This window comes from Eulemur rufifrons, chromosome 28, assembly GCF_041146395.1.
Source record: "Eulemur rufifrons isolate Redbay chromosome 28, OSU_ERuf_1, whole genome shotgun sequence".
Taxonomy (NCBI): domain Eukaryota; kingdom Metazoa; phylum Chordata; class Mammalia; order Primates; family Lemuridae; genus Eulemur; species Eulemur rufifrons.
Window position 1 is genome coordinate 58,245,187 of NC_091010.1, and position 24,892 is coordinate 58,270,078.

The 24,892-nt window shown below is 36.8% G+C and overlaps 1 protein-coding gene across 1 annotated transcript in view; it reads left to right on the plus strand.

Annotated features, from left to right (window-relative positions):
• The first annotated feature begins 7,812 nt into the window (after positions 1-7,812).
• TRUB1 (TruB pseudouridine synthase family member 1) overlaps positions 7,813-24,892 on the plus strand; it is a 35,773-nt gene continuing 18,693 nt past the window's right edge. Inside the window, exons 1-3 of the mRNA XM_069460562.1 lie at positions 7,813-8,095; positions 11,358-11,456; positions 18,848-18,903. Coding sequence (XP_069316663.1) covers positions 7,813-8,095; positions 11,358-11,456; positions 18,848-18,903 — 438 coding nt within the window. The remainder of the gene's footprint in view (positions 8,096-11,357; positions 11,457-18,847; positions 18,904-24,892) is intronic.

Consider the following 24,892-nt stretch of genomic DNA (forward strand, 5'->3'; position numbering starts at 1 on the left):
AAAAAGTAATTTTAGGCCGGGCGCGGTGGCTCACGCCTGTAATCCCAGCACTCTGGGAGGCCGAGGTGGGCGGATCGTTTGAGCTCAGGAGTTCGAGACCAGCCTGAGAAAGAGCGAGACCCCACCTATACTAAAAATAGAAAGAAATTATATGGACAGCTAAAAATATATATAGAAAAAATTAGCCGGGCATGGTGGCACATGCTTGTAGTCCCAGCTACTCGGGAGGCTGAGACAGGAGGATCGCTTGAGCTCAGGAGTTTGAGGTTGCTGTGAGCTAGGCTGACGCCACGGCACTCACTCTAGCCTGGGCAACAGAGTGAGACTCTGTCTCAAAAAAAAAAAAAAATAAAAAAAAAATAAAAAGTAATTTTAGGATTCATACTCAAGCTTTGCTTTTTTTGAAATGTTTTTCCATACTGAAAGCTAACCATAAGAATCAAGAACTTAGGCAGATATGCTTTGGCTTCAAGAATGAGAACGTATTTTTATTTTCCAACTGGGCCAAAACTTTCAGATGCTTTTTAAATCATGGAATAGATACCAAATCACAGATTAAGAGGAACGTATCCAAACCTTCTCCAGGCTCCCCCCAAATCAATTTTATGTTTAAAAGCCTGTAAAATATTAAAAGGGAAGATCATGATTTTCTAAATTCAATTAAGTAGTAATTGGAAAGGTTGAAGCCTTCAGGAGTTTTGAGATAAAAAATGACAAAGGGTAAAGCCTTCTCCCACAGTTCGCCTCTAGGCATGGTCCATGCTAAATAAGAGGCTTTTCATTCAACCTGGTAATGGGAAACATCCATCACCTCTGTCTCTGGAGCCGGCCTTAAACCTTCCTCAAGTGGAGAACATTATTAAACGTTTAAAGAAAACTGAAGTCGCAGAACGACATTTCCCCAGCCTGCGATAGTGTAAATTAATCAATGAAGACAATTTGTACATTTTCTTCGAAATGTGAATATAGAATGGTTTTAAATACTCCAAATCTGCAGAACCCACTTAAAAACAGATACTGATAGCACTTGCTCCAAGCTGTTTATAAAAATGACTATTTGCAGCAGTGGTCGATATGAAAGATATTTTATGTGCCTATCACCAAGCAAGTGCAAAACAGACATTTGTTATATAAATTAATAAGTGAATGTTAAATAACATAAAAGTCGTATCTACTGTGTTATTTTGGTAGCATTAAAGACAATATTTGACCAATTCCAGAGTGGTCTGTTCTATCGTAGTTGTAATTTACCTAACATATATAACCATATATAAAAATATACATTAAACTATATTTATACTATGAATATAATTTAACAAAATTTCAATATTTATAATTATATATACGTTTAATTAGAGACTTTATTAAATTTCTGAATGTCCCTTGATAACATTGTATACCTTGTAGGGAATCAATCATGATTTGAATGAATGTTCTGAGAGCTCAGGAGTAATTACAGGGATTTCTTTATGGACTTAAAAAGTAAAAAATTCTAGTAGTCCTATTTTATATATGGTAAAGTGCCTTTGTCCTCCCAAGCCTGGCTGCATCCTGATCCCTCTTTTCCACCTATTTGCCCTTTAAATTTTTCACATTTGTTTTATTCCAAACTCCTAGATTAGAGGAGGGAGGACATACTGCTATTTGCTTATTAATGTGAAAATGTGCTGTATATTTTTTGATAGAGAGGTTGTGTGAGCCAGCTAATGCACTGGCAGGTGGCCTAGCTTTTACTGCCAAATGAGTCAGCTGAGAAAGGAACATTAATTTATTTGAATGGACGTGGGTTGACAATGCCATAAAGAGGTATTGGTATAGCTTAATGGAATAAACTGTCAAGAAAATGTAGGTTGGGCATGGTGTGATTTGGCAAGCATCAGAATGTCTCCATGTTCACAAGTATCTCCTCTTCCTAATCTGGACCATTGGCTCTTGGATTCCTCAGCTAAAATGCAAATGCTCCTAGAGGAGTGACACATCAAATTATCATCAGGTGTTAATACTATATTGAAATCACCGATATTCAAATATTTTGACCTACAAAAAGTAGCAATTTTATTTGGTTCCACAGAATACCTTCCTGGCGATAGTTGATCAAATTGCCTTTTTCACGAGGGCAGAAGACAAGACATACTGAGACAGGGAAAGACCTGGAATATGAGCTATTGCCTAGAGTCAGCCATGTCATCAGGACCTGATAACAACTCCCTCAGTCTAGACATGATAATTGTTATTGCTCCCAGAATTACATTAGCTGTTTTGGTGGCCACTTTATATTCACATCAAGCTTATATTGCACTCATGTAAAGCTCATTCTAGACCTCAATCCCCAAGACTTTTTCATTTAAGTTGATTCTAAAATATGTTTCTATGACCTACCCTTGACTATTGTTTTTTTAGCACTCATATTCTATGACCTAATAGTCATCTCTGTAAAAATTCATTTAAATTCAGCCTAGCTCTCCAACCTCTCTCTAACCTACCTGTATGGGTACTGGTTAAGATTATAGGTTTTGAACTCACGCAAACCTGGGTTCTACTAAATCTAACAGCCCCTCATTACTTGTTATACCTTCAGCAAGCTGCTTAATCTTTTTGTGGCTCAATTTCCTCATCTTTACATAATGATAGCACTTCTCAGGATTGTTAGATGAGTTGTATGTGGGTTAAATGAGTTATTGTGCCAATCACTGTGCCTGGCACATGATAAGGGCTCAGAATTTATCTTTTTGGAAGCTCTTTCTGTCCTCAAATGTATTTACACTCTTTTCCTATCTTGTCAATGGTAAACGATGTCCACATACTTTCTATTAATATATCTTCATCCAAGTCAATGATACTTGAGTTTTTGGTCAGAACAGGGCCCCAGATGCTGCCCTGTTACACAACACTAGAAATAATCTCTTTTGAGTGACACTAATCCGTTAAACATCATTCTTTTCCAAAAGCTATTCCATCTAACTTTCTTTACAATGCTCACATTTCATGATTTTGTTCTTGAGAGTATCATGGTAAACCTTACCAAATAGCCTGCTTATCTGTAGATAAACCATGGTTACTTATTTCTTTCACTTACTTCACTTACCAGTCTAGTGAACTTACCAAAAAAGACTGTGTTAGTATAACATGACTTGTTTAAAAGGAATTCTAAAGGTAGGAACTTGGCCTTTTACATCTGGTACATAGTAGAGGCTCAATACATGTTTGCTGAATTCTAAACTCTGGGAAAGCAGATATTGGGACTGTTTGCTTACTGATGAATTCCCAATGCTTTACACATAGTACATTCTTGATAAATGTTGAATTAACAAACTCATTCTGGCTTTTTATGATTACCACTTTCTTTTTATACAATTATCTTATTAGTAACTTACTCTAGAATCTTGCCCAGATTTATTGTTTGCAATTTACTGAATCTGCCTTCAATTCCTTCTGAAAACTGAAATAATATTTACCCGAATTGTGTCTTCCGGAATTATTCCAGAAGTAGTTCTCCATTATTGCTCCAAGATCTTTGGCAGTGGTTGTAGCAGGCTTTGGAGGATTTGGAATGAGGCAGGGGTTCCAGTGCCAGCCTACCTACTGTGCAGTAAAGGGTTAACCCAGCAAGATTGGGTTACTCAAATCCTGTTCATTCCAGAGAAAAAACTGGCCTTTTGCTGGCTCCTGAGAGACAACCTCTGAGCCTTTGGAATGTCCTGCTTGATAAGACTTTTTTTTTTTTTTTTGAGATAAGGCCTCACTCTGTTGCCTGGGCTAGAGTGCTGTGACATCATCATAGCTCTCTGCAACTTCAAACTCCTGAGCTCAAAGTGATCCTCCTGACTCAGCCTCCTGAGTAGCTGGAAGGCACATGCCACCACAACCAGCTAATTTTTCTATTTTTTCTAGAGACGAGGTCTCATTTTTGCTCAAGCTGGTCTTGAACTCCTGGCCTCAAGCAGTGCTCCTGCCTTAGCCTCCAAAAGTGGTAGGATTACAGGCATGAGCCACTGCACCTACCCAAGAATGTTTTTGTATAGCTGAGGCCTTGGGCCACCAGTGTATCAATTTAACCGCTGAGACTAGAGACTGAGTGGCTAAGGTCAGTCATGCAGGCACTGTGTCTACGTGACTGATCCCCAATAAAAACTCTGGACATCAAGGCTCAGGCGAGCTTCCCTGTTTGGCAACACTTCATACATGTCACACTTCAGTGCTATGAGAATTAAGTGCTGTGCATGGTGCATGTGACTCTACTTAGAGAGGATAACTGGACTTCATCCATGTACCTTTTCCTTTTGTTGATTTTAATATGTATCTTTTCACTATAACAAACTGTAACCATAAGTATTACAGCTTTTCTGAATCCTTGAGTCTTTCTAGTGAATCCAGCCTGTGGTTGGTCTTGGGGACCTCTGACATATCCACTGACTTTATGCTAACTATATGTCTTGGCCAAATTATCTAACCTCATTTAGTTTTAGTTTCCTCACCTATAAAATGGGGATAATAAAAATAATAATAATACCTACCTTGTAGTGAAGTTCTAGCACCCAGTCTACACCTTATTTTCTCCACGAGCACCACTTGAGAGTTACTAGGAACACTGAAGAACATACTAAATGTCAGCACATAGCGTTTATTTAACAAAAGTTTGTTCTCTTAAGCGATCTCTTTTGCAAGTTCTCATATTTCCCCTCTCCCCACCCCACCTCAAGATATAATTTATTGCCAGGACCAGAAGCCCTAACTTCACTTATTCCAGGGAGATGTCCTCTTCCAATCTTTTCACCCTCATAGACATCATTCTCTTTTTATCAATTGTTTGCTCTTTCCCGTTTCCACCCCAAAATCATTCTCCTTGATGGAGAAGACAGGCAAGTGGAGCTGTGCTTGGCTTTTGGCATCCGTTACCTTTATCTTATTGGCCTTAAGCAGTGAATCTATCTCTTTTTTGATTTCTTTCTTTCTTTTTTAAATCTGATTTCAAAGTTCATTTTTGTTTTCTTTTATCATCTCTGGGATTTTTTCCTATTCGCAGATCATTTGGATATTAGCTTTTCTGGCCTTACCCCTACATGCTTGTGATAATTTCTTGTCTTTTATTATCTGCCCTGTCTTTTTTAAAGAAATAAAAAAATTCTTTGCTTAATTTTAAGATTTATTTTATTGCTACTATTTTTCCTAATTATAAAAGGAATGTATGGTCAAAATTAAAACATTACAGATATTTATACCTTAGAAAGTAAAACTTTCTAGGTAACTACTTCTAAAGACACCATAATGTATTTCCTTTAGACTCCTCAGCTCACAGCAGAGTTCCTTGTGCAACCAACCACTGGTTTCTTTAATTATTTTGCCATTTTCTTCCTTATTAAGATAATTTTCAATTGCATAGACAGAAGTTTTTTAATAGAGTTTTCCAGCTCTCTCAAATTTCTTGATGGAAATCATGGAAAGATGGAACATGTCCATCTTTTTCTCTGAACTTTTAAAAATTATGCCTTTCTGAAGTCCTTGGTACAGGTTTAAAGCAAAGATGTGGAATGAGGAGTAGAAAAAAAGTCTGTTACAAGTAAGAGAGAAGAAGGAAGATGAGACAAGTCAAGAAGGATGTGTGGCCAGAAAGACAGGGGTGGTGGTGGGGGAGAGAGACAGGGAACTTCCCAGGTTCTGAATAGTATTCCAGTGTACTTCTGATAAATTCTCTCCCACACCCCCACGCTGGTATAAATCAGTTTCTGTTGCTTCTAACCAAAGAGTCCTAACTCATATCTGTATTAAGTAAGGTGACATGTGAATTCAAGGCTTGCCCAATGTGGGAGACATAGGTGACTTCAGAAAATTAGAGCTTGGTGCTTCTGATGCCAAGAATGCAGATTTGATAGCAGAGCAGAATTAATTTTGTTGTACTCTAGCATCCCAGAAACCAAATGTGCAAGACATATCTATTTCTTTCTTTTTTTAAAATAAATCAAATTAACTCTGATTCTGCACTGGGCTGATGGAGAATTCAAATATAAGCATTATTTGTCATCCCTAGTTCTGCCCTCCCTCTGCATCTCCCACTCCAGATTCACAAGAGAATTAGATAAGCTTGCTGATGTCCAGACAATTGAGAAAAGGCCTCTAATCTCCATGTCATCATTGTTCAAGCCTGAAACCTTCCCTTCAAGTCCCTGGCACTCTGCTTCCACGCCAAGACGAGAACACAGAAATCTTTGCTGTGGTTAAAGGATGCCTTGCTCCCTAGGGTGCAGCTATCCCTTCTGAAGTCTTGACACCTTCCTGGAAAAGGGAAAATCCTGAAGCAGTCCCAGATCTCCCCTAATCACGTCACATGCCAATCTTTCGGTTTCCCTCTGCTATTATCTAAATAATTCTCTTTTCTGGCCTCCAAGGCACCCCCCTGCATAATCTTTTCAGTTAGTTTAGGCTTTTATAGTAAGAACACAAGAGTAGGTCACTTTGTTATAGGAGTTTCAGCTTTCCATTCTGCAAAAACTCCCTCAAAAATTTTATGTGACATAAAATTTCCCATTTTCACCATTTTAAGTGTATAGTTCTTTGGCATTGTTGTGCACCCCAGACAAAGATTTAATTGGAGTCTAGTAATCTGATTGAAATTGGGAAAAGGTTAAAATATAGGAAGAAATAAATATTGTATTTAAAACAATTGTTCTGCTACATATTTGTTACATAAATGGGTGCAAGTTCAAATGGAGTCCCATAATTGTTATTCTGAGCAGCTAAGAGGCATCGTTAGGATACCAGATATTAATGTCCAAGAGGATGATGATAAGAAAAGCTGGCCGTAAGGAAATTGCGAAAACAATGAAGATGAACTTTATCTGTCTCACGATATTCATGATAGCATTTAATGTATCTGGAGCAGAAGTAGAATGAAGAATTTTTCTCCATTCTGCCTTGTGCTAGAATGTTGCTTCATTTTGTTGGGGAGTAACTTTTAGAGAGAAAGTCTCAAATTGAAAGTAGTTTAATTTTTTTGAATTGCAACAATGCCTTTTGATATCTAAGCAAGGAATGCAATCCGCAGAAGAGTTAGTATTAAAAATTTTAGAATTATTAAGAATTGCCGTGGGGGCGGTAGGGTTTTGGGGGTGAACAAAGGTACATGAGGGGCATAAAAATAAGCCCGAGTAAATTACCAATGCCTTGACCTTTTCTTTGGGGAATGTGAAGAACTCGTATTCATTTATGTACTCCCATGCAGCTATTTAAGCGCCTACTGTGCGTGAGGCATTTGGAATATCGCAGTGAACAAGATACATAGGTTCCTCGCTCCAGTAGAGTTTACATTCGGATATATTTTAATTCTGAACGTGAATGTGAATCCAAGAGCACAATAAATCCAATAAACCAGCGAGCCCAGGGAGCCATGGACTTTTACAAGCCGCAGCAAAACTTAATATTTCAAGTTTTCTATTCTCGAATGTTGGGTCCTCTCAGTTCCAGAGATGGGGATGCTACGTGATATGAAGAGATTCTCTGCCTAAAATATACTGAGTTGGTATTTGGGGTCAGAAAGTTTAGGACTGCAGCTCCAAATTACCGCTGCAGCACAGAAGTAAGCCCACGTAAAAGTAGGTAGGACTACAGGAGAAAAACGGCTCCACCAGAGCCCTCAGAGGGCACAAATCCTCGGCCAAAACGGGAAAGCGATGCACTACAATTCCCACAAGCCCTTGCGACCCCTCCCTCCGGTCCGCACAGCTTTGTTGTACGGGCAAGAGAGGTATGTCAGGCGCACTCTTGTTGCGTCATCAGTATGCGCCTCCAGGGTAAAAAACAGGTCTGAGTTACAAAAGCATGGCCGCTGCCGAAGCGGCGGTGCCGTCGTCGTCTTTGAAGACAGACACTGCCCCAGTCCCTGAAACTGCAGGAACAGCCGCAGCAATGGCTACGACCCCTTCAGCTATGGCTGCCGCGGCGACGGTTGCGGCTGCGGCCAGGACGGGATCCGAAGCCAGGGTCTCCAAGGCCGCTTTAGCTACTAAGTTGCTGTCTCTGAGCGGCGTGTTCGCTGTGCACAAGCCCAAAGGGCCCACTTCAGCCGAGTTGCTGAATCGGTTGAAGGAGAAGCTGCTGGCAGGTACTGCAGCCCGGGTGGGGACCAGGCTGAGGCAGTCGACGCGAGAGGGGAGCACACTGGGCTTTTTGCAATGCTCATGGCTCATGAGATTAAAGGAAGGGGAAGGGAGAACGACCACTGAGTTAGCTCTGCACAGAAATCTGGGGCATCTCAGCCTTGAACTTGCCTTAGTGTAAACGGCTGTAGCCTAGTTGGCAATTGTAATTTTCAAGGGGGACTCCTCCCTCCCCCGGCCCCCGCCCCATACTTACACAATAAACCTTGGTCCTTCAGTGTGCAGACCAACTTTCTGTAATCGGATCCCTCAGGAGGCTTTTGTCTGGTTCATGTGGATGAACCCCACCAAAAGCAAGCACTGGCTCTGCACCCTTAAAGTTGAATTCTTAAAAATATATTGGAAATGCTTAGTTAACCAAGACTTATTACAGCGGTTTTCGCATTTTAGTGGGCATAAAAATTACTTAAATTCTCTTATACAAATGCACATTCCTAATCCGTGCTCTCTCAGGTTGTGATTCTGAGCGTTGGGGGTATTTTTAGGAAATTGCATTTTGAAACAGTTGCTCCAGGTGATTCTAGTGTAAGTAGTCTATGGACCACATTTTGAGAAACAGTAAATATAACTTGATCACTTCTCTAAATGCATTATTTTAATTTGTTTACTCATATACACTGGGAAGATATTAGAAAAGCCTGAAGGATCGCGCAGTTCATCAACCCAGTAGATCATTTCACACAATGACATCAAGGAACCTTAGGTTTCTTGGACACCTGCAGTAAGTCAGATCTGTGCCAACCTATAGAGATGTCAAGATGAAAGAAACCATCTTTTCCCCCAACTGAGCTCAGAGCTTGGTAATTTCTGCAGCCTTTGGTGGTAAAACTATTTAGCTAGGTTATTCAAGGCCTTCCAGAGTTTGGCCCTATCCTGTCTTGCCATTAAACCAGTACAGGAACTTTCTTACATTCTTACATTGTTTAGTATCCCCTGGCAAACTTTACATTTTTTTTTTAAAATACAAAATGAAATTATTCTTTTTGTTTCATTTATTTTTTATTTGTATATATTCATGGGGTACAAGTGCAATTGCAAAACCAAATTATTCTGATGGGAATTTGTTAATTATAACTGGCACAATACAGATTTAAATATTTATTGGCAAATAGGTACAACCTTGTAGATGTTTAATTCCAGTGTTGTACCTACTTATTCATTTGTTCTGCTTTCATTATACTTTGTTGCCTGTAAGAATAGGTCATGTATTGGATGTTGAAGTGAGGAATATAAGTATTGTGTCATCGTAGAGCTTTTTTTCCTTCATAGAATTACTGCTTTTCTGATTTGTTAGCTAAACTGTGGCTTTTTGTTCCTCATGGTAATGATTACCATTCTTTCAGACAAGTTTCTGACAAGGTCAAAGCCATGTCCTGGCATTCTGATTAATCTGCCTCCAAGAACTGAAATTTCTTGTTGAAACTTAGTTAAAACTGATTGTGTCAAGGCTGTTGGTAGGCCATCTTCTGGAAGCCACTCATTCACCTGTAGACATTCTCATTACCCTCCATTTCTATATTGCTTAGAATATAGAATTGTGATTGGCTCATTCTGTATTTATGTTAGTTAGACTAGGGCTTCCCAAATCTCATTCTAACTCACTGTCAGAATTACCTGTGAAGGTTCTTAAAGATGCCCACATGCTGATGCCAGCCATGTTTGACGACCACCAATTTAGGCCGCAATCAGTAGTCAGCCTCTAATAACATTCCTTGCCTTTCCTTACATTGATTTCTGTGATACCACAATCCCCACTTTTCATTGTCTGTTTGTATCCTTCAAGGCCTGAAATATATCAGAATTTTATAGCTAGGGAAGACTTTAATAAATATTTATTCATGAATATTTGGTTCAGTGGGGAGAACCAAATTCTGACATAGTGGAGGTGATGTGTCTGCAAGTTAGAAGGAGGTAAATCTTGGCACAAGAGGAAGATAATACAGTTATGAAGCCATCATACTCCAAGGAGTGTCAGGTTGAAAATACAAACAGTTCCCCAAAAGGTTTCTATAAATTCATGGATGATAGATCCATGATGGGTTGCAAGTGAAAGGTGAAGAGTTTGAAGCCTAGGTCTGGCCATAGAAGTTTATGTCAAAGCAGACAGCCATGCTTTTCCAGGCATGGTGATGTAATCAGAGCATCACACCAGGACTATGTTCCAGAGACCATGGTTCTAACTTAGTAGAGTAGTAATTATGCTAAGAGGCTGAGCAATGCAGCAAATCCTTAAGGCCATTTAATCTGGTGTCTCCTCTTCCACTGTTGCTTTGCTTTCTCCTTGTCCTTTCTTTGTCCTCTTTTAGTTTTCTTTTGCTCTATTTTTTATCTTCTTGGTGTCAGTGGTGATAAGCAAAGTTTGATGGGTTTGGGAAGGTATAGATCAATACAACTGTTCTGCTCTTCTATGCTTCCTCATTTGAAGTCCGATAGCCAGTATTCTCTCAGTAAGTTGTTATATGCCATCATCATCATCATTAAAACTTATAGTGCTTTGCAGTTTCCAAAGCACTTTGAGGTAACATTATTTCATTTTATCTTTACAACAGAACTATGAGATAAGCAAGGTTGGCATCCTCTTTTTTAAAAAAAATCTAAATGCTTTGGAGCTTAAGATGCAACTTAACTGTTACCTCCTTCCCATATAACCTTTTGTTGAGATTAGATTCTTAATTGAAAGTTTTGATTAGGAGAGGGGGACAACGAATACAGGTAGTTTGGGAAGTTAGTATACTTAGACGTAGTCCTGTATGAGATGTACTCCCAACATTAGGTAGTTGGGAGGTATCAGGAAATAACATGGAAGAAATTTAGAAATGGAAATTGAGGATTTTTAAAACTAGCTTTCTATATGAAAACTAACTTCTTTTCATCATTCTCTATCTAACAGCCCACTACTACCAAGAATTTACTATATTTTTGTTAATTAGCCTGCATATTTCCTCTCTTTTTTAAAATGTCTTTTTTCTTAGAGAATGAATTCTAGTTTCTAGACAGCTAATTTTGGAATACTATTTCTTTGTAATTTAGGGGTGGCAGTACCTTTTTAAATCTGTTCTTTGCTAGTAATGTGGTCAAAGTCATAATATATTAAATTTGTACAATACTTTGTTTTGAAAACACCATCCCCTCTTCCCTTCATGTTTATGGAGATCCTACTTCATTTGTCTTGGTAATTATCTTTTTCCATCCCAATTATTCTTATAGAAGCTGGAATGCCTTCTCCAGAATGGACCAAGAGGAAAAAGCAGACTTTGAAAATTGGACATGGAGGGACCCTAGACAGTGCAGCCAGAGGAGTTCTGGGTAAGAAATATGAAAAGAAGCTTAATGTAACTGTCACTTAATATCAGAAAGAAATATTAGTTGAGAACAGATGAGATTGACTAAAGCCATCCATTTTCAGCCTACTTTGGAATGTTTCAGATCTACTGAATTTATAGTGCCTTCTTCTAAAGAGGCCCTTAAATGTTACAAGGTATACAAGGCTATTAGAAATAGCTACTTTTATGCATTCATGGGACTTTGAGAAAAGGTTTGTATCTGTGCAGAAAAGTGTTAATATAGCAGGCCTGAAATTGTTATCTTTAGAAAGCCCTGCTTGCAAGGCTTGCCCTTGGCTGGCACGTGGGAATTTGGATTTTCAGAGTGTTCCCACCCTTCCCTGTCTGGTAAGGGTGGTTTACTATGCCTCAGCTGTTTGTGTGAACACCAGCTTTCTTCCTAGGAATCTGGAATTTTGTCCCACCACCCAGGCAGAGGGTGGTGCCTGGGTGATCATCCTCCCTGTCCCCAGTAAAAACTTTGGGTGCTGAATTTCTGATGAGCTTTTCTTAGGAAAGTCATTGCACACCTGTTACTGCTTTTTCTGTTGTTGGAGAAAGAAGCAGGCTCAAGTGTTCCTCCTTCTTAGGAGGGAGAGAGAATAAGGAAGTCTGTGCATGGATTTTTTCCATGCCTTTTTCCCTTACGTGCAGCTGTATATTTCTATTGCGTCACTGTAATAGGGCTGAGCCACTTACCAACCCTTAAACGTGGGGTGGTCTTGAGGACTACCAACAAGATACACAGCTCTTTTTTCTGCCTATATTTAATCTAATCTAGGAGATCAGCTCTATTGAGAAGGTGAACCTTATAGTTCTTTAGAAGTCATTTTTTCCTGGAGACTTATTAGTTGACCATTTTATTGCTTGTGGAAGAAAATTGGTAGGATTGATTGAAGGGAGAAAAATTATTTATCCCTTTTTATTCCATCTTTTTTTTTTTTTTTGCATCTAGTAGAGGTTGACGTCTAACTTTCTGGGCTGCTAAAGTTTGCATATGCAGGCTTGGATGTATTTTACTTTCTAACTGCATCTATAGTCACAGAAATCCATCCATTGGGATTCCTCCCATTGCCTCCTTTCTCACATACTAGAAACAAACTTTTATGGAACAAAAATACTTACCTTTTTTACATGCTCTGGTATTTTATGTTTTATTCAATTTCATTTTTAAAAAAATATTGATCATAACCCATTAAATTGATTCCATGATGCACTATTGGGTTGTGACTGATGGTTTGTAAAATACTGTCCTACAGTATCCAGTCCATTTTATTACAATGAAAATTAGGTACAAACAACAACAAATTCTGAACTAAGCCATCCAAAGTAATTGAGTTTCTATTTAAAAGAAAAGGATAAAATTGGTATGTTTAAAGAAAATTAGAAACAATGTACAATTTTGTATTTTCTAAAATTAGATTTTATTTAATTCCTGTTGGCAAAATATTTTTACTTGAGGTTAAAATAGAAAAAAATCACAAGGAAATCCATTTTTCTGAATTAGAGGATTTCAATAGGCAAATTCTGACAACTTAACTGTTTTATAATCACTAATGAAAATGAGCATTTATTGGGCACTAGCTGTGTATGGGGTCTTCAGTTTAGGGCATTCATAAGTTATATAGCTTAATCCTTATTGTAACCTACACAATAGGTACTATAATCCCATTTTTATAGAAGAAGAAAGGAAGACCCAGAGAGATAAAGTAACATGTTCACTGCCATAAAGTTAGTGAGTGACAAAGTCAGGATTTGAGCCTAGATCTGCTCTGTTCCAAAGCCTCTGCTCTAATGTGGGGTGGCAAATACCTGGCATTTATGCTGTTGTTCCACCCTGTGCTCATGGCAGAAATTATCAATCAGTCAAAGCGTCTTTTGCCATTGGTTCCAGAGAGCTTAGCATTCCTGGTATCCTCTACCAGTTGAATAGAGTTGGCCCTTGAGTTGAAGCCTATTTGTCCTAACTGTTCCACTCTACTGGTTTCAAAGGGTCAGCAACATAAATACAAAGAAAAAGAGGATAAGATCTGCTGTTTATTTATGAATAGACATATTCCATTAATTTCTGGTGGTTCCTAATTGGTATGCAGAAAATAATGGTACTCAAGGCAGTGAATGAAATAGTTTATTTTTTACCCTGAGACCAACGGATCTTGTTGCAGCTTCCATTTGAGTATTATGAGGTGCTGAAATTTGTATGTGTGGAAGAAATTGTATTGGAAATAATTTTCCATTTGGAGGCTTAATTTATATTTGGCCACATGGGGACTTTTATGATGATATAACATGTTCATATGTCTAATTTATTGATAATTCTTCTAATGCATGTGGTTTCCAATGGGAGATAAAGTTTAAAAAATTGTAGCTATTTAGTCACAGAATAAGGGATATTTATTGTCTCTAAGTTAGCACTTGTGGAAACTTATAAGAAGTTGATTTTTTATTTTTATTGTATAGTAAACACTGAACTCTAATCATACTTGGGTTTGTATACTGGCTATTAGCTGCTTTATTTACTAACTCTACACATGCTGAGAAAATCCCATAAACTCCCTGAATCTCAGTTTCTTCATCTCTTAACAGGGGGTTGTAGCTACCATAACTCTCAGAAGCTTTATTAAAATATCTCATGAAATATCTGTAATATACACATATACACTTTACCCTATGAAGTGCTTTATAAAGGCCTTTTTTTAGATAACAAAACTGGACCTGTGTGAAAAAAAATTACTTTCAACATTTTAAACTGTTTTTGCTGGGTTTTTTTTTGGGGGGGTGGTGGTAATATTTATGGTATAGATTTAAAAGTTTAGCTGACAATTTAAGATTGTAGTCTGAAATTCAGTTTTAAAATTCTATAGTGTGTTTACAAGAGGGCTTGCAAAATTCTCAAAAATACCATGGTAGGTAAAATAATGGCCCTCTAAAGATAACTACATTCTAGTCCCCAGAACATATAACCATGAATATGTTAGGTTATATCCCAAGGGGGAATTAAGGTTGTAGATGGAATTAAGGTTGCTAATGAGCTGGCTTTAAGATAAAGATATTCCTGGAATTTCCAGGTGGACTCAGTATAATCACAAGAGTCTTTGAAAGTAGAAGAGAAGGTGGAAGAGAGTCAGAGATGTGGCAATGGAAGCAGAGGTTGGAGAGATGTGATTGCTGGTTTTGAAGCATGGAGAGGCTCACAAGCCAAGGAATGTGAGCAGCCTCTAGAAGCTGGAAAAGGCAAGAAAATTCCCTGAGGGAGACTCTAGTGAAGGATTCTCCCCTGGCACCTTCGAAGAAGAACACAACCATGCCAACCCCCTGATTTAAGCCTAGTTAAACTAACCATTTCATACTTCTGGCCTCCAGAACTGTATGATAAGAGTTTGTATTATTTTAAGCCACTGTTAGTAATTTGTTGCAGCAGTAAGGAAACTCATATACCCATTTATTATAAATTACTTAAAATGGAAACTAAATTTCTATATACCATTTAAAAAATTGTTATTTTTTAATTTGAGTTTATAAAAGCACATTGGAGAAATTTAGAAAATACAAAAATCAAAGTTGAAAATAAAACAATTACTTATTTTTCTACCTTCCATCAATAATCAGTTAACATTTTTGCTGTATTTCCTCCTAGCTTTTTATCTGTAACTTTTTTATTTCAAAATATTCAGGGGGTACAAATGTTTTTGTTACATGGATACCTTGTTTTATCTATGTAAATTCTAAAAGTTGACCTATGCTTCACTGTAAGTGTATATCTTGGATTTTTTTAACTTAACATTATAACAGACATTTGTCACATTAATTAAAAAAAAGCTTTTTGTAAACATTAGTTTTAATGGCTACATAATGTGCTGTCATGGGTAAAATACAATTTATTTAGCCATTTCCCCATTTGAGGTCATTGAGGTTACTGCCAGAGTTTTATTAGTAAAACTGGTTTTGTGAGGAACATCTTTATGAATGGAACTTTTTTTTGTTTTGTATTATTAAGACAGATTCCTAGAATTGGAAAGATGTAGCTCTTGTAAGATGATGATCTAAAGGATGTTATAGAATTAGATAAATGGCAGTAGAAACTTCCAACTACAGGAAGCTTTGGAAATACATGTATTGTACCCTTGCCTGTCCTAAAGGGACTCTTATCATAAACAAATTCTATCTTTATAATTTGAGACTAGAATACTAGGACACTGGATAGGTGTGGAGATAGTGGATTTTTTAGAGAAAATATTTGAATGAGTACAGAAAATTTGGAAGATGGAGTAAGAGAGCAGTAATTGTGAGATAGTGCATGGAAAACCCTGTTATTCATTCTTTCTCTCTGTTCTCCACATTTTTTTCACACTGGGTGTCTTTGCTCATGCTTTTCTTTTTGTATATGCTGCTCATCTCTGTCAGCACCTTTAGTTGTAGAAATCCGACTGACCTTTCTCAGCTGAAATACTGGGTCTCCTCCCTATGAATCTGCCCACTTGCTCTTTTGTACTGCTAATGTAAAACTTCATTCTGTTTAGTTTTTGTTAACATCTGTCTCCCTGTTAGGTTATTAACTCACTGTTGCCTGAAACCAGGTTTCATTTGTTTCTGTACTTATACAACATGCACGGAATAAAAATTTGAAAGATTGAGTGGAGAAAAAAAGGCTAAGTAAAAATTCTGTCCAGGAAATTATCCTTTGAATTTTCATTTATTTATATCCTTGAATGAAAAGCTGCTGATTGGCTGGTTCCCAACTCTAAATAATTTTTCTACATACCATAGCTGTATTAGTCCTCCTAAAATTCTGTTTGTACTAATCACCCAACTTTAATAGGCATTGGTTTTTCTTGGGTATAAAATGAGAGAAAGTTAAGCTGGGTAATCGTAAGATGGCCTTTTTAAATTTTATCCTTCTGAATCACTAACCTAGCTCAGAAACCATAATCCGCTCAGCACTTCAACCATGATAAAGTCAAACATGTCAGCCTGCTTTTAAGACTTCCTGTATTCTGGTTGATAAACCCACTGTGCTCATCCTTGTATCAGACAGTTTATGCAGTTTGGTCCTTTAGAACATGCTTCTCTTCTCTTTGTGTGTTCAAATCCTATCCATCCTTCCAGGCCTAACTCAAACTCTGTTTGAAATGCCTGGATGAGGCATTCTCTGGTCCCTTTAAGGCATACATAGTGCTCCTGCCTTTGACCTCCTACAGCAGCTGTTTGACTCTTAATCATGTTATCATATTGTTATTTAGCATTATTCACTCATTCAGGCAACATTTTTTGAGCCCTGTGAGTTCCCTTTTCTGTACTGCATTTTCCTGGTGAGAAATTCTTTCAAAGCCAGGAAATGTGTCCCAGGCTTCTTTGTTGTCCCATTAGAAATATTCCTCTTGGAATTTTGTGCATAGTAGCTGTTCAGAAAATATTGATTGGGGATTTATTTGAATGGAATCAAATTACATTGAGTCCTTGTTATTATTATACAAAGTTTTGATTCAGCAGCAACAGTATCAACAAATTCTATCATTTGAAGAGTATTGTGCTCTTCAGAGGATGCTGAGGGCAGAGAGTTTTTGATCTTAGTCCTTGAACTAATTATGACCCTATTTAGAGATAAAGCGTCAGATGTTTAGAGGGGGTTTGTAGGAGACTTTATGATTGAAGGGGGAATTAAACTGGGCTTTAAAGGATGGACTTTGAATACTTTACTAAGGAGTTGGTACTGTAGGCATTGGAACCCTATTACGGATTGTAAGGGGGCTTTGTAGTGTGCAAAATAAGGTTTCAGAAATGGTTATGAAATGATATGAATTGGAAGAGGAAGGCATAGGATGTAGAACAGTCAGGTTTGCAGTGGTGTAGGCTGGTGGCTGTGGGAACAAAGCCTAGGTGAGCAAGGTGGCAGGGGGAATGGAAGAGAAGGGGATCTGCTGTTACTTCGGTTTGAATTTAACTCCTCCACGTACTAGTTGTGAGGTGGTGGGCTAAGTTCTTAGTCCCTCATCCCTCCATTTCCTCATCTATAAAAATGGGATAATTATATTACCTTTTAGGGTTATCATAAGGATTAAATGAGATAATGAGTAGAAAACATTTAGAGAGGAACCTGATGCATGGTAAACTCACTGAATGATATCTGCTATAAATATTGATGGTAATTTTTTCAGTTTGCCAATCATTTCTCCTCGTTTCCTCTTGTAATTCTGAATTGTGGTGGTTGTATTATATTCTTATACATAATTATATCTGTTGATGATAAATAATTCTTAAAAAATTTGCCTGCTATTAAGTGAAGAAATGATTAAACCCTTTCCACGTCACCTGGTGATGTGTGGTGTTGTATGGATAAATAATGTTTGAAATTGAAGAGAAAGGTGGGCCATTGTTGTACTTTATATTTGGTCTATGTTAGCATATATTCTCCAGGCCCTCATTTTATCTGATACTCTTCTTTGTGTTAGGTTTATTTATTATGTTTCTCTTTTCTAGATTTTATACTGCTGGGCACTAATCATCTGTAAATGGTTCATTAACTATGATGATGGCTTTTGCTTTGTTTAATAATGAATTCTGTCAAAAGACTTCATCAGTAATAATAATAATGAATTCTGTCAAAAGACTTTCCCAGTTTGGGAAAATTAGTTATGCTTTTGAAGCCTCAGTTTATTTACCCACAAAAGGGGGACCTCTACCTCATAGACTTGCTGTGAAAATTCAAAAGATAATGTGTTTAAAAGGCCCAGCTGGCACATGTTTGCTGAATAAATAACTTCCTGCAAGGACAGAATAACTGATTTTTGAGAAGTAAGCCAAATCAATATTCTGAGAAAGCAGGTGGTAGACAAGCGCCCTCACCACCAGGTGTCACCTGGTGTGAGTCTTTTGACAGAATTCATTGATGAAGTCAAAAGACTTCACCTGGTATGATGATGAAGACCATGGTTAATTGTACCATGTGCTTTTCACTCGGGCTCATATAAAATTCCAGTGAGTACTTTGAGATTGTTCTAAAACTTTATTATCTAATTGGCTGGGTTGAGGTTTTTACTAAGTTTAATACTTTGTGAAAAAAAAAGTCTCTCTCTTCCATCCCCTCTTCAGAATTTTTTAGTTGCATGACAAGTTCAACTGATTGGCGTGATAGGAGCCCTCATATTATGCTAAACAAATATATACTCTTTTCATATATTGATGAAGTCTTTTGGCAGAAGACTTCATCATTTCTTTAATAAAGAATTCTGTCAAAAGACTTCATCATCAAACAAATATATACTCTTTTCAATTTCACATAACATAAGCCAGGAAATTATGACCCAAATATGTAGCTATTATAAAAACCTAGCTTTCAGAATAGAGTGTCATAATATTTCTTTCTTTAATTTGTAGTGGTTGGAATTGGAAGGGGAACAAAAATGTTGACCAGTATGTTGTCAGGGTCCAAGGTAAGAATACTGGAATAGTTCTACTATTCTTTAATGTTTTCTTAATAACCTGCATGTTTTGGATTTTTATCAATTAAAAAATAAACAAACTGAGTTAATTGCATGAATGAGTGTCATTCCTGAGTATTAATCACTGTGTCTGTAAACATGGTATCTGAGATTCAAAATACTGAGACTGTAAATTGGAAATTCTTAGTTGAGAAACAAAGAAGCAAAAAGTCTGTGGTGCCCATAATTTTAAAAACTTATGTTTAGATTTTTAAAATATAATCATATTTCTTAAAGGGAACTTAGAGGTCATAAACTCTAGTGGCAGATTTTTTTTTTAAACCTTGGAATTTTTATAGAAACTATAGCATTTTGTAAACCATATACTTTTCAGCAAAAACATACTTTGTTCAGTGACTACAAAATGTTTATTAAGGAACAGAATGGGGCCGCTTTAAGATGTTAACTTATATTGTTCATCTGAGAGAGTAGCCTCCAAAAGCACCTTTTCAGGCACTTGGTAGAGGAGGGGTTGTTTGGAGGCAGGAGAGGCTGAAACCTGTAGACTGCTTCAGGCGTTGGGCGTGGTGGAAGGAGCAGTGAAACAGAAGTCGAGGTGTCAGAGTGGTTCACCTCCCTGGGCCTCTCAGTTTTTCCTTAGGAAAAATGATTAGGGTCTCTTCCAGCTCTAAAAGAGTTAATATCTGTATTAATCCAGTTAACAATTAGGTGCTGGTTATAATAGCTGGGTGTAAGGGCCAGTGAAAATGCACATGGAAGGAAGATTAATATGACAAGAGGTGGAGAAGAATTTCATTAAGTTCCTGGACTAGACTTTTTATTTGTTTTAAAACCCTTGCTCTAAATGTGATGTAAGTATTTGATAAAGTGATTTCTCTAAATTGTTTCTTTAAAAACAAAAATCTCTGGTCAAAGATCATTTAAAAAAATTTCCAGTTCATTGTAGACTGATTGACTTTTGTAAAATATAATTAAAATGTTATAGCAATGTAAAATTGCTAAATAAGTTTCTATGTAACCTCATCTTCTGAACTTATCTCATTATAAACACTGGCCTGTGGACCACACTTTAAGTAAGCTTTTCTTAAAATAAAAAGCCCTGGAGAACATATTGCCTGTGATATCCCATTTTAGTTATCAACTGGCATAAAAATCTGTGCCATTCAGTTGGAAGGGATCTTGGTGCCTTAGATACATGAAAAATTTCAGTGTGGCTTGCTCTGCAATCTTTAAAATATTGCCGTTGAAAAAAAATTACAGGATATAAAAATTGTGTTAGAATGGAAGTGTTTGACAGTTTCCCAGTAAATTTGTACATTGTGCTTAAATACTGACATAGTTTAGAATCTGTTTCTGATACAGATTTTTGTCAGTTACTTAATATTTGTTTCTTAACTCCAAAATATGAGCAATGATAAATGTGGGATTATGGATGATTTTCATTTTCTTTTTCCACAACATTTGGTATTTTCTAAAATCTTTATAACAAACAAGTCACTTTTATGTTAATAGAAAAAGATATGTTTACATTAAGGAATTTGTTTAGGTTTTTCCCCCAAGATAAAATATGTTGGTTCATTGAAATATTCATTATTTGCTCCTTCCCCTAAAGCCACAAACACAACACACTATATATAATTTTAATATATTATCAAAAAGTTTTATTAATACTTGTAAATTCTAGGCTTATTTTTAGAAATATTATGAATGAAAATGTAAATGCATCATTGGCTCTGGTGTTTTACTTGTCACAAACCATTTCACTGTCAGCTAGCAAAGCTGAATGTTGTACGGTGAAATCACTGATCCTCAGATAACTGACATAAATAGCATATCCCAGGTGCATCTTGTTACAGAAACCTAGTTCTTGGGTGTCTCACATTTCAAAAATAGACATTATTGTCTTGTTAGCTATTTGTATCTCTTACACTTTTAATTTTATATTATGTATTTGTTGAAAGAATTAAATCATTAAAGTTTAGCTTTAAGTATGTTGAAGATTACATTTCTATAAAAAATATTTAAAAACTGTTAATGAGTATTTTTCAGAAAGTATTTTTTTTAACACTAGAAGGAATCTTAGAGATCATTTTAAACAGTGATTTTCAATATTTTTTGACCAAGACCCATAATAAGAAATTTATTTTATATCATAATCCTGTATAAACATACTTGTAGAAAAAGCAAAAATTTCATCAGACAACTTCAACTCTATATATGATATGTCCGTGATATTTTTCCTTCTATTTCCTTAAAATAATTGGTGGCTGCAGCCTCTTAACTTGGCTCAGACCTAATGTTTATTACTTTTTCTCCACTTCCTATTTTTACAGATTTATTTGCATCACAGTGCTACTAGAAAAATTAAACTTGTAGTTTGTGTAGGGTGGAGTCACCTCAAAAGAGTAGCAATATTTAGTTCTAGGATGGCAGATATGCAGTGTTGAGGTTACATCCATATCACGATACACCTTTGCATCACTAGTCAGTCCTGTGGAGACTGCTCAGTTGCTAATTGAACATTCTTTCCTGCTGAATCAAGAAACATCTTTGGAATCCTTTTCAACATCTTGGCACTTCATACAACCACTATCAATTAATGGTGGAGTGCTGGCCTTTTAAATAAAATCTTTAGGCCAGTGGTCCCCAACTTTTTTGGCACCAGGGACCAGTTTCATGGAAGAGAGTTTTTCTATGGACTGGGGGTAGGGGGGTGGGGGATATGGTAGAGCTCAGGTGGTGATGCTCCACCCCACCCCCCAGCCAGCCTGGGGTTGGGGACTACAGCTTTAGGCCATCAGATTATTTTATTTCCATCTGTGAAAACCAGACACTATTCAGATCACCCAGCTCTTTTTTTATGTCCCCTCAAATTCAGATTAGGGTAAGAGTTAAGAAAAGAACCACTCTTCTAACTCTACTTAGTTATCTTCCTCTTTTGCCTTGTAGTAAGCTTTGTTCTGCCAATAATCATGTTTCTCCTGTCATTTTGTTTTTCACTGCATGGTCTTTTGGGATTATGTGTATAATATGTGTAAAAAGCATGTAAGTTTTCTATACAGTGCCTTGTATACAGAAATTGCTCAACAAATAATGTTATTACTATTCCTGAGTGTTCTACCTGTCCCCAAATCTCTTTCTCCTGAGTTCCAGGCCTCTTGGAGCTTTCTGACCACATGCCCCCATCACCTGAAATTAATTTTCCACAGACAAGTTCTTTTGGAAATCTTGAATACAGTTAATTTCCTTTCTTTCATTCCTATCTGTAATTTCTGATGATAATAGGCAAAATATAACACTAATCAGAAAGAGAAAACATGGTAGTTCTTTAAGAGAGAGAGAGAGTTGTTTCTCTGGACATTAAAGTCGGAGAGAAATTCCTTACAGGAATATTGAATGACAGATGGTGGTTCTGAAAAATAGCTTTACAACAGATGTAGAAGTGGATCAACATAAAATATAACTTAGGTAAAATGATTCTGAGAGGTTAGACTAATGTGTTCCTTTGGTCTAAATTAATCTGAGTATAGAATGTAGATTACCTAGAACAGAGTGGTATATTTATTTCATTACATATTACAATGTAATAATAGAAATAAAGTGCACAATAAATGTAATGCACTTGAATCATACTAAAACCATCCTCCCCCTTCCCGGTCCATGGAAAAATTGTCTTCCATGAAAACCGTCTCTGGTGCCAAAAAGGTTGGGGACTGCTGACCTAGAAGAAGGCAGTAGTTCCCCTACTATCTTCCCTAAATTATACTTTCTTTGAGCCATTCAGCAAAAGCTGGATAGCAGATGTGGTACTCTGAAGTAACAGACTTTGATGAGGTTTTGGAGTGCTATCTTTATTAGTTTCTATGTTACTGATTAAAGTTGGTTACTTGGTAAATGTTTTAGAAACCAGATGAACAGATGGAATGGTTGATGTCCTATTATGAAAACTTGAAGAATCTAACTAGCATTGTCCAGATATAAGGCTACCCACATATCTGTGTGGCAGTAAATTGTAGTGGTACCCTCAGGCAAAGCCAGCATTTCCTCAGAAAGCAACTTTGTATCTCCCTCTAGCAACTGAACAAGTGTTGTCATTGGGGTATACAAAGTTTCCCAACCTGGATGTGGTCAAAGGTTAGTAACTTTCCCTAAAAACACAATAGCATTTTTAGGTTAACCAGTCTTAAAACTCTGAAGTGTGACTCGAATAATGCTCCTATGCCACTCATTAAGATTTCAGCATTTCTAATCAGTTTTCTCCAGAGGCTAGTCCAATTTGTACCTTTTCTGTATACTCTATTAATATTTACATATTTTATAAGTATTACACTGAAAATTTTGAAGGCTTATACTTATGAACTGTAAAGAGTTATTCCCTAATGAAGACATTCAAAACCACATGTTTTTGGATTGGTAGTTTTTTTAAAAATAGTCTTATCCTAAATAGTATCATTTTGTTTGCTTGCTTGTGAAACTTTGAATCACAAGCTTTCAAAATCAAATCTCAGAAAAAACAGTTGCTTAGTTGAGATAGAAATGATTATATATACTTCTGTAATAGAAACATTTTCCTTTCTCCTGAAGAGTACAAAAGTAGATTTGCTCCTAGAGATGTCTAGCTAATATCTGCTGTGGGGTTCAGGAAGCTTGAAGATGAGTAAAGTAGGGAGTAGAGTGGTATCAGTGAGAAACCACGTGTCTCAAAGAGCACACACTTCAATGGAAAATTCTATAGGACTCCATTTGTTTCGTTGTAGTGGAATTATGTTGTAATGAATATAGTAACAGAATTTACAATTCCCAATTTTACATCCTGGAGAATAAACAACTCTAAAACCCAGCCTCTGTGTAGAATTTAGGGCAATGAAAAGAAGTACTTTAGACCCCTAAGATGAAATGGTAGGGTTGAATGTATAAATGCCCATGTCTCTTTTGTTCTTTCCCATGTTTTTTTGGTGGTGAGGTTTTTTTCAGCTGAAGGCTTAACTGTCTTGGGTGGGCTTTACTAAGAGGTTGGTGGATAATTGCATAGAATTGAAGAATAATTAACACAGGATGCCAGGACAAGGGAAAAGTAGGAAACAGTGAAGATTTAAATTGTCAGTTTACAACAGGCTGTGGTCTGACTCCTGAGGCTCTTTCCGGGTCCATTGAAATCAAAACTATTTTCATAGTTTTGCCTTTTTTATTTGCAGTCTCACAAATACGCAGAGCTTTTCATAGGTTACCAGATGTGCAGTGACATCATTGCTCTGATGGTTAATGGAATGTGTGCATGGGTATTAGTGTTTTAAATATTTTTCAGCTTTAATTTCTAATACTGTGTGTGTATATATACATATATATATATACACACACATACAGTGTATATATATACGTATATATACACACATACACACATACACACTGTGTTTTTAAAAAGTTTGTGCCAGGGTTTCTCAGTGAGTTTTAAGTGTGTATAGGAGTTCTGATACCAAAATGTTTGAGAACTGTTGATTTAGATATTGTCTCCCCTAAAAAGAATCCAGCATGTAGGTAGACACAGCATAACTGCAGAACCTGGAATGGTTTGAAATTTAGCAGATACAATCTAGATATCCAAAACTATAGTGAAATGTGAAGAATTGCAACCATAGGAACTTCTCCAGCATGTGTATAATTCTGTCAACTTTTTATTAAGCTACTACTGTGTCTCCATCTAGTAAGGAACACAATGGAACAACAATGCAAAATTCCAGCTAACAGAGTTTATATTGGGAAAGATAAGGATCAATAAAATATACTTGGAAAACAGTGAACATCTATAGATAATCATGTGCTAAGCAGTGTGGTGTGAGAGCTCAGTAAGTTGAACCAGCCATGTCTGTTACCATCATTATACTCAGTCCCCTCCACAGTAGTTGTCTTTATGATGATGCCTTACCCTGTTACACTGTAACCTCCCAGAGTCAGGGGACTCTCTAGTATGTGTCTGTGTATC